The sequence below is a fragment of the Eptesicus fuscus genome, chromosome 12 (assembly GCF_027574615.1).
Source record: "Eptesicus fuscus isolate TK198812 chromosome 12, DD_ASM_mEF_20220401, whole genome shotgun sequence".
Classification (NCBI taxonomy): domain Eukaryota; kingdom Metazoa; phylum Chordata; class Mammalia; order Chiroptera; family Vespertilionidae; genus Eptesicus; species Eptesicus fuscus.
Window position 1 is genome coordinate 12495135 of NC_072484.1, and position 15959 is coordinate 12511093.

General features: G+C 46.9%; 1 protein-coding gene across 1 annotated transcript; it reads right to left on the reverse strand.

Annotated features, from left to right (window-relative positions):
* Positions 1-10765: 10765 nt before the first annotated feature.
* On the reverse strand, positions 10766-13887 carry LOC103285887 (cystatin-9-like). Its single transcript, XM_028144962.2, has 3 exons — positions 13636-13887; positions 11891-12004; positions 10766-11050 (listed from the first exon to the last, which is right to left on the reverse strand). The coding sequence occupies exons 1-3, from the start codon at positions 13843-13845 to the stop codon at positions 10961-10963; spliced, it is 414 nt and encodes a 137-aa protein (XP_028000763.1). The 5' UTR covers positions 13846-13887; the 3' UTR covers positions 10766-10960.
* Between the last annotated feature and the right edge of the window lie 2072 nt (positions 13888-15959).

A 15959-nucleotide genomic window follows, 5' to 3' on the forward strand; every position in this document is an offset into this window, starting at 1 on the left:
GAAATGCTCAAATCAGTTGAACATATTAGAATGCTTACGTTTTCTTTTCTCTGAAAGGAAGACTTGGGAAGCTTGAGAGGCATGCCCAGTGAATCAGCTCCCTAAGAGGAAGGTCTTAATCAAGGCGGCAGTGGCTGAGTGGATCATATGAGCCAGTGTCAGCCTACAGGACTGTGTGTGGGCTGGCCTCTTACCTTGCATGCTTGTTGCTGCCTGAAATTCCTTTAACACAAGATGGAATCTCTTGTTCCACAATCTATATACTAGAGGCCCGGTGCACAAAATTCGTGCACAGGGGTGTGGGTATTCCTCAGCCCAGCCTGCACCCTCTCCAATCTGGGACCCCTCGAGGGATATTCGACTGCCCGTTTACAGGGATCGGTCCATGGGGGTGTAGCCAGCCTGGGTGAGGGGCTGAGGGCTGTTTGCAGGCTGGCCAAGCCCCCTTCAGGGTGGGGGTCCCTACTGGGGTGCTTGGCCAGCCTGGGTACAGGATAATGGCTGTTTGCAGGCTGGCCAAGCCCCCAAGGGGGGACCCTCACCCCATGGGGGTGTGGCCAGCCTGGGTACGGGGCTTTTTTTCTTTTTCTTTTTTTCAGCATCTCCTTGAGCATAGGCGAGGGCTGCCTGGAAGCAGGTATCTGGGATTTATTTATCTTCTATAATTGAAACTTTGTAGCCTTGAGCGGAGGCCAGGGCCATCCAGGGTGGGCAGGAAGCTTGGCTTCCTCCATCACTGAGGTGGGGGGGAAACCCAAGCCTTCTGCTTGCTCCAGCTCCATGGCGGCCACCATCTTAGTTGGGTTACTTGTTCCTGATTGGCTGGTGGGTGTAGCGGAGTGATGGTTAATTTGCATGTTTCTCTTTTATTAGTGTAGATATAAAAGCCTCAGCCACTGTTATGACTGAATGCCCAGAATGACCGGTCACTATGATGTGCACTGACCACCAGGGGGCAGATGCTTAATGGAGGAGCTGCCCCCTGGTGGTCAGTGCACTCTTACAGTGGGAGCGCCACTCAGCCAGAAGCCGAGCTCATGGCTGATGAGTGCAGAGGCGGCGGGAGCCTCTCCCACCTCCACAGCAGTGCTACCAAGTGGCAGTGGCAGCGGCAATGGCAGCAGCGGTGGCAAGCACAATGGGGTGGGATGAGCAGCAGCAGAGCTGAGCCTGGTCCCGGTTGGGGCTCCTCCCCAGCCCCCTGCAGCTTCGGCACTTCTACATCCCTCGGGGGGATGTCGGACTGCCGGATAGGGCCAAAACTGGCAGTCTGACATCCCCCCGAGGGGTCCTGGATTATGAGAGGGTGCAGGCCAGGCTGAGGGACCCCACACGTGCGTGAATCTGTGCACCGGGCCTCTAGTTTAGAGATAAACCTTAAAATCTGGGGGAATAAATAAATAAATAAATAAATAAATAAATAAATGGCATTTCAAAGGTATGTTAACCTAGATGCACAAAAACAAAGGATATCTCTAGGCAAAATATCCTTTCACTAAAGAAGTTGTATGCCTGGGGCATGACTACCCACCATGACCTGACCAGTTAAGAATTTATCATCAGATCACCATGCTGTGAGGTTACTTTCCAGAGAATCCTTTTTTTTTTTTTTTTATCCACAAAAGTAATGGAAAACCTTGCCAAAGTTTGTTAGAAACCAGGGTTAACCTCTCTACTTTACATCCCATTTGCTGGAGCCTTCAGAAGCCAGTGTTAATGTACGAAATGTCCAACCTGTAGATCATTTTTATGAATTTATTTGAGCCTGCCTGACGACAATTGCTGGGAAGCAAAATCTCAGTGGATTGAGAAAATGCTCTGGATAATGGCAGTTTTGCAGCTTATTGTATATAGTAAAATCAAAGGAGAAGATTAAGGAGGGTTACATGAAATCTGTTGGTGGATTAAAAGGAGGGGAGAAAACAAAGCAGCGGGAAACTCTGGATTAGATAAAAAGTGAAATGGAGAGACACATACTTTTTTACATTGGTGGGCTCAGGATAATTAATAACAACATTACAGCACGTAGAGATGGTACTTGCTGGGGGGGACAACATAAAAATGAGGGGTCTGTGGTCTCAGTGCTCTGGTGCAACAGTTGTGCCTGAGGGGTCTACGAAAGGAGACTGCTCTGACATTTCAAAGGTATATTAGCTTAGATTTTTTTAAAAAGACAATAGGCTCACTTAAGGTTTACCTTGGCAGGAAAGCTACAGGCCTAGGATGTGACTGCCTGCCACAACCCGCTTTTAGTCCGGAAATTTTATGTTTAGACGTTCTATGTGGTTACTTTCAGTCTCCGAGTTTGTAGGGCCTGCCAAGCTGACCTCCCCTAAACTTGTCAGGTTTAGTATATGGCCCTATTTTTCATCCGCACTAGCAAAGGATAAAATAGCTCTTACTGGAGTCAATTTTCCTGACTTTGTTCTATATTGCCTGATCAGGAGTGGAAGGTAGCCCTGGCCAATGTGGCTCAGTTGGTTGGGCATCATCCCATGCACCAAAAGGTTGCCAGTTCAATTCCTGGTTCAGGCCACATGCCCAGGTTGCAGGCTCAATCTCTGGCATGCAGCAGGTAGCCAATCAATATTTTGCTCTCACATCAATGTTTCTCTCCCTCTCCCTCTCTCTTCCTATCTTTCTAAAAGTAATTTTTAAAAATCTTTAAAAAAAAAAAAAGAGTGGCAGGTAAAATTTTATGTTTCCCTTTCTTTTCCTAATTTAGACTCTTGTGAATTTGGTTTAGGGGCACCCACTAGTTATTGATCCTTTTCTTTCCCAGGGACAGCTATGGGCTTCTTGTCTATCTTGTTTTGTGTCCTATAGTCTACTTCTCTGTGATTAGGTATAGTGTTGTTAAAGCAACAATTCTCCAAGTGTAGTTCTTGGGCCGGCAGAAGCAACAACAGCAGCAAGGAATGTGTTAGAAATGCAAATTCTCAGGCCTCACCCCAGCCCCACTAAATCAGAAACTCTGGGGTAGAATCCCACAATCTGTGTGCTAATGAGCTGTGGTAGGCCGCTTCCCGAATGGTCCTCATGATCTCCATCTCCTGGTATGCGTGCCCTTGTGTAATCCCCACCCTCTGAGTATAGCCTGGACTTCATGACTAGTTTATAATGAAAAGACAACAGTAGGAGGGATAAGATGTCACTGCTAAAAACTAGTCTATAAAGACTGCGGCTTCCATCTCAGTCACTCTCTGGCTCTCTGGCCCTAAGACCACTAGCTGATGTGGTATAAGGACCCAGAGGCAGCCTATGAAGAGACTCAGATGACAGGAACCAAGACTTGCCAGCAACCACATGCGGGAGCTTGCAAGCACTCTCCCACAACCAGTTCCCGTCAAGCCTTCACTGAGCCTGCAGTTTGGCCAACAGCTGAACTGGAACTTTACAGAGACCTTGAGTGGAGGCACCCAATTAATCTATGCTTGGATTCCTGACAAACAGAAATGGTGAAATATTAAATGTTTATTGTTTGAAGCTGCTAGGTTTTGCAATCATTGGCTACATAGCAATGTGTCTAACTCAAGTGATTCTGTTGCATGCTAAAGTTTGAGAACCACTGCTTTCATTTCAGGAATAGTCAATTGGTCACAATTAAATCAGAATTTCTCCCTCTCCCCCTTGCCATTAAATAAGTTGTTCATTTCACCTGTCTTTTTTAAAAAATATATTTTACTGATTTTTTCCAGAGAGGAAAGGAGAGGGATAGAGAGTTAGAAACATCGATGAGAGAGAACCATCGATCAGCTGCGTCCTGCACACCTCCTACTGGGGATGTGCCCGCAACCAAGGTACATACCCTTGACCAGGAATCGAACCTGGGACCCTTCAGTCTGCAAGCCAACACTCTATCCACTGAGCCAAACCAGTTAGGGCTGCCTTTTAAGTTGGATACTAACATTTCCTAAACCTGATAGGGCATGTATTGTTTGCCAGATTGAATGTCTCTCTTTCTTTTGCTTTTCCCTTGCTTTCAAGACCCACTCATTTCCTATTTTTATATAGTCCACTCTATTTTGCCCTAGGGGTATCCTATGAAAAGATACACCTCAATAACTCTAGTATTCCAAACTCATCTGCTGTTCAAACAAGTGTTGTCCATTCTCTCTTCCTGAGGTTGATAACTTCCATCTAAGAAGACATTTCTCATCAGAATGTCTGCAATCCAAGCTGCCTTTGGTAAAATGTCTAGTATGTTGTACTTCTGCTGCACCCTCCCTTCCTTGAGTTTATCAAGCACATTCCTTTGGGGCTGAAGCAAACCTGTATCTCCATCTATAGTGTCTGTACTACCTGCAAATCACACAGTAGAACTTGATATGCTGAGGTTGGTGAAATTGATCGGCAAATCTGACCTGCTTGCTAAGGCTGCAGTCCTCAGCCCTGGCTTCCCATTAGAATCACCCTCATGTGACTGCTGAAGTCACACTCATATGATTCTAACAGTTTCAGGGGCAATCCCTCAACTGTTCTTACTGTGGGTACTCTTTGCACAGCACTCCCACAATAGTTTCTTGGATCTTACACCACCACCAAAGCTATCATTCCAGTCTCTCCTGAGACCGCTCTTCTCTTCATCAGTGAGATGCTTTCAACCCCAGTCACTATTTCTAATTCAGTAATAGTGTTGCCAGCAAGGGACCTGGCCTTGAGCGGGTCTGCCTAGGGCCAACAGTAGTATGTGGGTTCTTGACTCCATGCAGGAAAGATTTCACAACATGGGTCCAGGCAATTTTTAGAGGATGCTTATTAAAGCTATGCACAGTTAAACAAGGAAGGGCCTAGAATAGAAGAAGCAAAAGGAGAGAGACTAGGTGGGGAAATGAGCCTAGGCTGGGCTGCTTTCACTCACTAAGAAGTCAGAGAAAAGGGAGCTTTGGGGACAGGATCAGGGTTTTACCCAGGACAAGTGGCCACTGCCCATTATTCCCCAGTTGCAAGTCTCATGGGGTTCCTTAGAGTTGAGAAGATGTGATGGAAGAAGAGGGAAAGGGAAAAGTACAGACAATCTCCTGTACATAGAAAACCCTAAAGACTCCACCAAAAAAAAAACTACTAGATTTAATAAATGAATTTAGCAAAGTAGCAGGATACAAAATTAATATCCAGAAATCTATAGCAGAATTATACAGTGATAATGAACTTGCAGAAAGATAAACTAAGAAAATAATCCTATTTATCATTGCAACAACAACAACAAAACAACAACAAAAACAAGTTATCTAGGAATAAACTTCACCATGGAGGTAAAAGACTTGCACTCAGAAAACCGTAAGACATTGAATAAACGAATAGAGGAAGATACAAACAAGGGAAGCATATACTGTGTTCATGGATTTGGAGAATTAGCATCATCAAAATGTCCATACTATCCAAAGCAATCTATAGATTCAATGCAATTCATATTAAAATACCAAAGGCATATTTCATAGATCTAGATCAAATATTCCAAAACTTTATATGGAACCCCAGAAGACTCCAAATAGCCTTAGCAATCTTAGAAAGAAGAACAAAGTTGGAGGGATCATAATACCAGATATCAAACTGTACTATAAAGCCATTGTAATTAAAAAATAAAAGTAAAGTACTAGAATAGGAACAGGCATATAAATCAATGGAATAAAACAGAGAGCCCAGAAATCCACCCATGCCTTTATGGTCAATTAATATTTGACAAAGGAGGCAAGAGTATACAATGGAGTAAAGACAGTCTCTTCAATAGATGGTGTTGGGAAAATTGGCCAGGTACATGAAAATAATTGCAATTCGACCACCATACACAAGAATAAACTCAAAATGATAAAAGACTTAAATGTAAGTCATGAAACCATAAAAATCCTAGAAAGAGGAAAGGAGAGGGAGAGAGATAGAAACATTGATCAACTGCCTCCTGCACATTCACTCTTCTTCCCTGGGCTCATGTTTTGATATGCCAGTAGCTCTCAGTCTGGGAAGGGGGACCATCCCAGACCCCTAGGAACCTGGCAAGAGTATAGACACACTTGTAAGGACCAGCTGTGTCCACGCAGCTGTGATCAGGTCTGGGTGTGACCATCCCTATCCTCTCCTCGGCTGCCAGGTGAGGACAGACACAGTGCACAGAGGTCTAAGCCAGCCCTCGTGCAAGGGTAGGTGTGGACATTCCTTAGGAATACACGTGGGCTCTCAGCATAGGGAGCACATTGATGTCTGCAGGACAGATCCATGTTGTGCAGTCCCCTTCGGTGACAAATTGGGGGTGGCCTCTGTGTTCTTTGTTTGGACACTATGGAGACACTTGCAACCTATCCAGATATGTTAGGCCACTACTTCACACAGATCGCCACAGCCTGTTCCCTCAAAAAACCCTTGAAGATGCTCCTAAGACACCCATTCCAGCCCCAAACATGCACAATCCTTCTCAGACTAAAAAACCATACTATTTATGTTTCAATTGCAGTTTTATTGAACTTAAAGTCTCCTGAGAAAAGATGCAATCTCTTTCTCTTTGCTTTAGTTAAACCACTATACTGAAGTATGATTGATATCCAATGTCTACAGCCCAAACAGTTTAGAAATTAGTATACACCATGAAATCATCAACACAACCAAGACCATACACTTACCACCTGCAAAAGTGTCCTCTGATGTCCATTATTTTAGTTAATTTAATTTTTCTTTTTGTGGTAAGATCACTATCTACGCTTTAGCACATATTTAAGTGCACAATACAGTATTTTTAGCTGTAGGCTCCAGGTTGTACAGCAGATCTCCCCAAATCATTCATCCTGCATAATTTTATGCCCTTTGACCAATCCTGCATAATTTTATGCCCTTTGACCAACATCTTTCCATTTCATTTCCCTCATCCCTGGGAGCCACCACTCTGCTTTCTTCTTCTGTGAGCTTAATTATTTTGGATTTCTCATAAAAGTGGAATCATGCAGCCCAGCTGGTGTGGCTCAGTGGTTGAGTGTCAACCTATGAATCAGGAGGTCACGGTTGAATTCCTGGTCAGGCACATGCCCATGTTATGGGCTTGATCCCCAGTAGGGGGTATGCAGGAAGCAGCAGATCAATGATTCTCCCTCTCCCTTCCTCTCTGAAATCAATAAAATATATATATATATATATATTTTTTTTTTTTAAAAGTGGAATCAGGAGCCAGTTGGAGAAAGATAAATATCACATGATCTCACTCATATGTGGGATATAATGATCAACATAATCTGATGAACAAAAATGGACCCAGAGACAAGGTGGCACTGAGCAGACCGTCCAACCTCGGGGAGAAGGCGGCAGGGGGGGAGGGGGGAGGGAGGAGGGGTAGAGAGTAACCAAAGCACTTGTATGCATGCATATTAGCATGACCAATGGACACAGACACTGGGGCGGTGGGGGCTTGCCCTCGGGGGTGGGAGTGGGGGGTTAATCAGGGATAAAAGGAGACATATAATACTTTAAACAAACAAACAAAAATGCAGCATTTGTCCTGTGTCTAGCTTATGTCATTTATCATAATGTCCTCCAGGTCCATCCATACTGAGGGAAATTTCCTTATTTTTTATGATTCAATCATTTTGCATACGACGGGTGGAGTTCTGATGCACATCTGGCTGCTTTCCACATGTGATTTATCAAATTGCTTATCCGTGGCAAATAGCACACCCCAACCTGCTGTTGTCCTACAGGACTGAGTTGTTTTCTGGTGGGAGACAATGGAACAGTGAACCTGGAACCTTGTCTGAAAAGAAAATCACAAAGACGCCTGGAGGATAGACAGATATGCTTGCCTGGTGGGGAACAGGAAGACCGGCTCTCTGGGGAGAGCATAGCTGAGAGCAGGCAGCAGGCTCTCCTGAGTGTGGGAAACCTGGGGATGGGATGGCTGGGACAGATTTAAGAGCTCCCTCTGGTGGGGAAGGGCATCAGCTCTGGGGAACTCTCTGAGGAAGATGGGCTGTCAGGGTCAAAGAAGCCTTCTCTCCTTCCATAAGCATTTACTCATCCAGCAAGGCCCTCGGGCTTAGCTCATGGAAGCTTACCCGCAAACTGATGCCTGGGATCTGTAAACCCTTTTTCTTTATCACCCAGCATGAAGTTTTGACCCTTTCCTGGATCCAGTGTGGCCCCAGAATCCCTACTCAAGCACCCACCCCATGCCCTTACAGTTGAGAGACTTCATGTGATTGGCTGCATCCAAGCCAAGAGTCACTGTAACTGCGCTACTCAAAGTGGGGTCCAGAGACCAAGAATATCACCACCTGCTGGTTTCTGGTTAAGAAGCAAGCCCTCCAGGCCTTCCCAGATCTACTGGGTCAGAATCCTGGGATAAGGACGAGCGCAGGGACCTGGGTGTCCACAGGCCTTCAGGGGTTATGGTACCCTTCGAAGTTCACAAGCAGCTGCACACAGATGCTGGAGGCCTAATGCATGGCACAGAGCTGAAGCTTGTTTGCAAAGAGAGTGTTATTTAATCGTCCAAGAGCTGCATTCCAGCTGTGGGCCTTGGACGTCCCTTCTCTAGAAACTGCACACAGCAAATTGTGCTCCCTGAGGTGTGACAACTGTGGCCACCAGAGGGCACCAATGGTCACCTACTGTATACAGCTCAGGGATCCCTGGAGCTCATTTGGTTCACTCTTCTCTCTGTTTCTTTTACTCCTATTCTAGAAATAAATTCCTACAAAGAAAACCATAGGTGCAGTGCATGTCGGGACCACCTCCTGTAAACCCCTCTGGAGAGAGGGCATTTGCTCATCCAGCCAGGCCCTCAGCTTAGCTCATGGAAGCACATCCACAAGCTGAGAAGTTGTGCAAAGAGTGATGCACTGAGCTCAGCTTCATACTCCAACATCCCTAGTGAGGCCACAGCCCAGGCGCAAGTGAGTCAAGTCTGTTTCAGAAGCCACAGGGGGTCTGAGGAGCCAGTGGGACAAGGAAACACGGGGGCCCATAAAAACCTCAATGTGCCCCTTCTGTACATTTCTAATCTACCTAATAAAAGAGTAACATGCTAATTGACCGTACCTTCGTGACACCCACCAGCCAATCAGGAGTTAGTATGAAAATTAACCCAAGAAAGATGGTGGGTTAATTTGCATACGCAGGTGCTGAGTGGCTGGGGGTGGGGCGGGACGCTTGCCACTCTGGGCCTCTGGGCAGTGTGGAAAGGCAGAAAGGCAGCTCCAGCCAGAGTGAAGGTGGTGCCAGCAGCCAGGGGAAGGAAGGCCCATTCTTGCACAAATCTTCATGCATCAGGCCTCTAGTAAATACATATTCATCACTGGGCAGGTTGCCTCCTATCACCCACCAACTGGCTCTGGGAAACCCACCCTTTTTGGTTCTGCTCCTCCTTGTCTTACTGACCTTCACTCTGCTACTGTGTCTGGGGATCCCCTTCCCTTTCTATCTCTTGCACTTGGGTCCTCATTTCAGCCTCTGGTTCTGTGACACTCAAGTGAAGTCTTCCTTCCCCATGGAGGTCCTCAGGGAGTCCCATGGCTGGGATTCAGCTACATGGGACCTCTTTTCCTGTCGCTGATCCTTCCCAACCCACCCTGCCAGGGCCTTGTTCCTCTGTCCTGGACAGGAGACAATGTTAACTGCGTTGGAAGGAGGAAGCCAGAGTCATAGGTAAGGTTATCCTTCATGTTATCATCCCTAATAGATGTGTAAGATGCTTCAAACATGATTGTGGAATTGCCAGTTTAACCTGTAACAGCACCAATGATTCTGTTGGCTGTTCCAGCTCTACATGTTGTTTGAGTGCATAGGTATTAGAGCTTTACATTGAATTATTTTTCTTATTATCACATAACCTGCAATTGTATTGCTACAGATGCTTTCAGTTCTCGATCCAACCCTGTTCCCAGTGTGCTGCTTCTGGACCTCCCAGCTGCAGGGGTAGGTGGGGCATCTAGTATCAGGGTACTTGCCCTGGATCCAACCCACCCCCTGCCTGTATATACACATGAAGTCCTATTGGAAGAAGACCACCCTGCTTGTGTTCTCATTGCCCATGGTGCTTTCCAGACACAAGGTAACATTAAAGAGTGGAGAAGACCACATGCCCACAAAAGCCCAAGAGTGACTCTTTTCCTCTGCATGGAAAAAGTTTGCCAAATCCTGTTCTAGGCATTTTGGCCAGAGTTGCAATAGCACCTGGCACAGCGGTTAGTGCTTCTCAGTCTTTAACTGGCCCTGGGTTCCCCAGGAATTTGTAAAATGCAGTCTCCTGGTGCAAAGGTGACTGCATTTTACAAATGGCCACTCAGTCAACGGTGATGTTGGCCACTCCTGACATGTTTCTCCTCCTGAAGGCAGGAAAGGGCAGTGGCTGCAGAGCGGGAAGAGGACATCCTGCAGGCCCTGAGAACACACATCTCCGAAAGGGTCTTAGAGCTGCCCCTGCTGCTGGCCTTGCTTGCTCTTTGAGTGGAGGCTAGAGTCCCCTCCTACATTGTCCCAGCAGTCATGGACCAGGAAATGTGTGTGAGTGAGTCCCCCTGAACAGAGGCCACATGTGCCCTGAGGGGCCTGAGGCCCTGTCTGCATCCATCCTTCAGACAAGGGTTCCCTACCTTGGTCATGGTCATTGCCCCTCTGGGGACGTGGTTATCCCTCATGAGCCCTGAGCTAGCAGCTCAGAGGCGCTTTACTTGTGCCACCTGGACTTGGCTTAGGATGTGCAAGGGGAGAGACAACCCACCCCCTTGGGCCACTATGCTGCCCAGCAACTGCCCATCCCCCTCAGTCAGGAACCATGCCACACAGCGCCTTTTGAAATGCTGATGTTTAATGGACTATCCTACATGGAAGAAAATGGACACTGAGGAATTTCCACCATGCCCGTGTGTGAGGCTCCAGCTATCTGCAAGGCAGAGAACAGAGGGAGTTCAGAGCTGCTCAGCCACGGAAGGGCCTCCTACAGAGAGGGGGGTAGAGAGGCTGGGCTGGAGCATGATATCACTCAGTAGGTCCCCTCCAGGCAGGTCTTGTTTAGGAGTTGAAACACTGTTCTCCAGGGCTCGATGCTGATGGTGAAGAAGCAGATTAAGGTCTGAGGGAATAAGCACAGGAATAAATTGGTGAAGAAGCCTTGGGAAGCTGTGACTCCAAGCCCTAAAGACAGCATCCATCCCAGATTTGCATCTGCAAGGTGAGCAGCTGGGGGTGCAGGCTCTAGCCCTCAGTCTAAATCTCCTAACCCCGGGGTCTCCTGTGCCACTCTGCTCTCCCCAGGAGAACCCCTGGGCTGTCCCAGAGTGGCCCATGCCTCTAGTACAGCAACACATGCTCCTTCCCAGCGGGCCTTACCTCAAGTAGCCCTGACCTGAGGTGGGCTTGTCCTAGAGCAGGGGGTTCACTTTCCCTTCCCCCAGGCAGGAACTGCAGCTCAGCAGGGCCTGGGGCAGAGCCTGGGACACAGAGCAGTGGGCTCCCCTCACCCAAACCCCCATCAGCTCTGCTCAGTGACAGGGGGATCTGAGGACTGGCCACTCAGTCAACGGTGATGTTGGCCACTCCTGACAGGTTCCTCCTCCTGAAGGCAGGAAAGGGCAGTGACTTCAGAGCGGGAAGAGGACACCCTCTGACCAGAATCAAGAGACCTGGACCGTAGGGGCAGGAACAATCTGTCACTGGTATGGCCTGAGGTTCCGACAGCTGAACGGGGTGAGTGGACAGTCGGGATCTCAAATTGACCAGGGGCCTGCAAGTGGACCCTGGGGCTGACCTGCTAGGCTGGGCTCTGTCTTTAGCAGAAGCAGTGGCTGTAGTAGGGCCAGTAGCCCCTTCCCTCTTGTGTCCCTAGGAATGGTATGTCCTCTGCCCCACCGCCCACAACACCCCATGCGGGTTCACAGCTATGGAACCTGAAGGAGGCTCATGTGTGTCTTACGTTGTTCAGCTCTGGGTTTTCTTCAAAGGGGCAGTTGTCAATGTCTTCATCAAATTTCCCACACCTGGTTCTGCGAAGCTTCAGCTCCATGGAGAAAGCCATCAGGGTATCTAGCTGTGGTATATATAGACATTAAAGGGGAAACAACCTTCATGGTCCCATTAAATAGTTGCTAGTGGAGACACATGGAGTGTAGGAACAGGCCCAAACCTTACTCTATTTGGGGCTTCCCTCTGGGTCTGGATCAGCACACTTGTGTTAAGCTACACTTGGGATGTTCTGGACAAAGAGGCACATAGCCCGGTGGAGCCTCCGGGGTAAAAGCAAGCTGATCACACACTATTAATATCACACAGTGCAGCCTCACATTTGCAAATGCCAAGTGAGACCCCCCCTTTCTTTTCAATGCTTCTAGCATTCCCAGAGACAGGTGACAAGTGGCTGGGAGGGTATTGGCCCTGCAAGAGTTTGCTTGATCACCTCAACCCTGGAGTGGGAGACTCATCTATAGCCCCATTGTCATACCCTTCACCTGCCCAACATCAGAAAAATGCCATACAAAGCTAGTGAAATCACACACACACACACACACACACACACACACACACACACAAGACGATGGCTTCAAGAAACAACTTCTATTACAAAGTGCACTGTGACATGTTCTGTACTCTTCTCCACTCCATTCTACTCATTTTATTCCACGCCATCCACTCCATTATCCCCAGCACCTAAACTCAGTCTGTGACTCTGGATATAAAAATCCCCACTAGAGGTCCAGCCTGAGAGAGGCCAGGGTGCCTGAACCAGTGTCACAGAGGGTTAAGGTCAGTGGAGGGTGGGGACCCTTTGCCCTTCATGTGGACTCTCAGCGCAGAGGTCCAGAGGGTGAGAGAGTAATGCCTCCGACACGACACACACACACATTCTCACACACACACTCACACACACACTCACACAGACTCACACACACACATTCTCACACTCACACACACACTCACACACTCTCACACACACTCACACACACACACTCACACACACACTCTCACACACACTCTCACACACACACACACACTCACACAGACTCACACACACACACACTCTCACACACATTCACACACACACACACACACACACACTCACACACTCTCACACACACACTCACACGCAGAGCCAGAAGTGCTCCTTCGGGAGAGTGTTTTCATTGTTCATGTCTGCAGCCCAAATGAAAATGGCATTGCTGGTTGCATTCTGAAAGAGAGTCCCTGGCAAAGAGAACCTTTAAGGATTAAAAACCATGGTCTGGGGAAGAGTGTAAAATAACATCAGTCCACAGAGGTGAATACCACAGCAGGGAGCCCAGAGCTCATGGAAGTCACAGCAGAGGCCCTGTTTTACTTTATTTCCTTGAACTCTTTCCTCACCCTAACTTTTTAAGCATTTTCTCTGTGCATCTGTCTCTTCCTTACTAGACATCTTTATCTTTCTCCTCTCACAGACTACATTTTGATGTCATTTTTCATTAAACAATGACATAAAGATTGAAAAAATATTGCATGTGAGAAGACATTGATCTAATTTTTAAAATTTCCATGTAAATGCTTTTATAAAATCTGAAAATGAATAGTTTGTATATGTTATTTTATAAACTTTAAATGGCATATGAGATCCTTTGAGAAGTCCCCTATCTGTTACTGACTTACGACAAGTGAAGGCTAGCCGGGCAGGAAGATGCAGTCACCTACCTTCTCCCTCTGGGAGTCCAGGATGCTCACCAGCCTGTAGGCATTCGTGTCCTTGCTCTTCACATTGAATATGTGTAAGGCATACTCCACGGTGGCAAAGAAATAACTTTCTACGCCTTTTCCTTCATCGCTAATACTCCAGCTGTGAGTCACTAGGACCTGGGAACCTGCAAGAAGCAGGAACATGGCCCAGGCAGAGCTCATCTCCATTGCAGGCACCTCAGAGGTGCAGGCAACCAGCTACCCATAGCCCTTCTGGCTCAGACTCCACCCAAGCTTCCCTGGGCAGTGGTCCAACTAGTCTACCCCAGGACATATCCTTCCTGTGAGCCTCCTCTCTGCTGTTACACCCTGTCCCCTCCCACATGTGACCCTGCCTCCTCTGTCCAAAGTAGTTAACATTGTCTTCTGTCCAGGACAAAGGAACAAGGCCCTAGCAGGGTGGGTTGGGAAGGATCAGTGATAGGAGATGAGGTCCCCTGTAGCTGAATCCCAGCCATAGGCCTCCCTCGGTGCCTCAGTGGGGAAGGAAGACTTCACTTGTTTGCCCCAGAACCAGAGGCTGTAATGAGGGCACAAGTGCAAGAGGTAGAAATGGAAGGTGATCCTCTGACACAGCAGTAGAGTGAAGGTCAGCAAGACAAGGAGGGGAGGAGCCAAAAAGGATGGGTTTCCCAGAGCCAGCTTCGTGGGTGAAAGAAGGCAACCTGTGTAGTTACCTGGGAAAGGGCACCAGCACTTGCCTGAGAATCGTCAGCCTGAGTTGTGGCCACTGGGGGGCCTTGGGATGAAGGACACGGTTTGGTTTTCTTGTTGCTTTGAGTCTGATGCACTGGCACACCAGCCTCATGCCAAAGAGATGTGAGAGTCAGTTGAAGCTAGCCAGCACCCCTCAAACCTGATGTAGACAGGATGTAGAAGTTTGGGCAGAGACAGTGGTAGTCCTAAGAATCCCAAATGCCAAGGGGACAGGGACAGAGGCAGGGACTCATGAACAGGAACAATGCACGTATTCAGTACCAAGTACCTTCGGCTGAACACAGCTGGTCATAGGTCCTTTCTGTGACAGAACTCTGGACAATTGTATGAGCATTATTGCAAATTCAACCATGTCCAGGTCCATGGCACTCCCATGGGCTTTGCAGCAAAGTATAGTTCATGAGCTTTGTGGTAAACAGATAACCTTGAATTGTTGCCAGGGCAGGAAATGCAGAGGGAGAGTGTAAGAGCATGGCTCTCCTTTCAAGATGGGCTCTAGCCAGAAGGTGCCTTAAGGCCTTGGACACAGGCACAACTCCAAAACAGAGGGACTCAGTCCCTGGTCTGTCCAGCATGCCCACCTGAGTCACCCAGATGCTCTCTCCTCATCATCTGGAACATTTGTTACCCACTTAACAAGGTGCCATGGTCAAGTGTAGAAATGTATCGCTCGCATTACAAGCTCCTTATTGTGGGCCAATTCTTTCTCATATATTTCTAGTCAAATGGCAACTGAAAGAATGTTCATATAGCAATGGGAACATGGTTGGATTGAGGGCTGAAAGCATCTATAGCAATACAATTGCATGTTATGTGATAATAAGAGTAACATTTCAACAAGAAGCTCTGATACCTATGAACCTGCATCCAAACCACACGGGGAGCTGGAATAGCCAACAGAATAATTGGTGCTGTTACAGGTCAAACAAACAATTCCACAATCACATTGGGAGCATCTTACACATCTCTCAGGGATGATATCAAGACAGATTAACATTATAAAGAATATAGCTGAGTTGAAAGATGCAGTTAACTAGTCTACTTAAACAATTTTCTGAAAATTCTTGTACCCAGTATGGAATGTGGGTTTTTAAGTAATGAAGTGATAATCATAAAATGATAGTATTAAAAATGTTACAAATATTTCTTTGTGTCTTCTTCAATATGTTTTAATAATGTCTTATAGTTTTCAGTGTATAGGTCCTTCACATCCTTTGATAAATCCATATTTGTGGATTGGAAGAATTGACAGTTTAAAATGGCCATGTTACCCAAAGCAATATACCCATTTAATGCAATCCCCATCAAAATTTTTAAGGAAACAGAACAAAAAAAGTCATAAGATTTGTATGGAACCACAAAATACCCCAATAGCCAAAGCAATCCTGAGAAAAAAGAACAAAGTTGGAGGTATCACACTCCCAGACTTCAAATTATACTACAAAGTACATAATCAAAACAGCATGGTATTGGCATAAAAAAATGCACAGACCAATAAAAGAGAATTGAGAGCCCAGAAATGCATCCACATGTATATGGGCAAATCATTTTTGATGAAAGATACA

Excerpts from the sequence above, each read along its gene's own strand:
- LOC103285887 (XM_028144962.2), bottom strand. The coding sequence starts at position 13,845 with ATGGAGATGAGCTCTGCCTGGGCCATGTTCCTGCTTCTTGCAGGTTCC. Across the intron at positions 12,005-13,635 it reads TGGACTCCCAGAGGGAGAAG|CTAGATACCCTGATGGCTTT; the intron begins GTAGGTGACTGC and ends TATATACCACAG. Across the intron at positions 11,051-11,890 it reads AAAACCCAGAGCTGAACAAC|ACCTTAATCTGCTTCTTCAC; the intron begins GTAAGACACACA and ends TTATTCCCTCAG.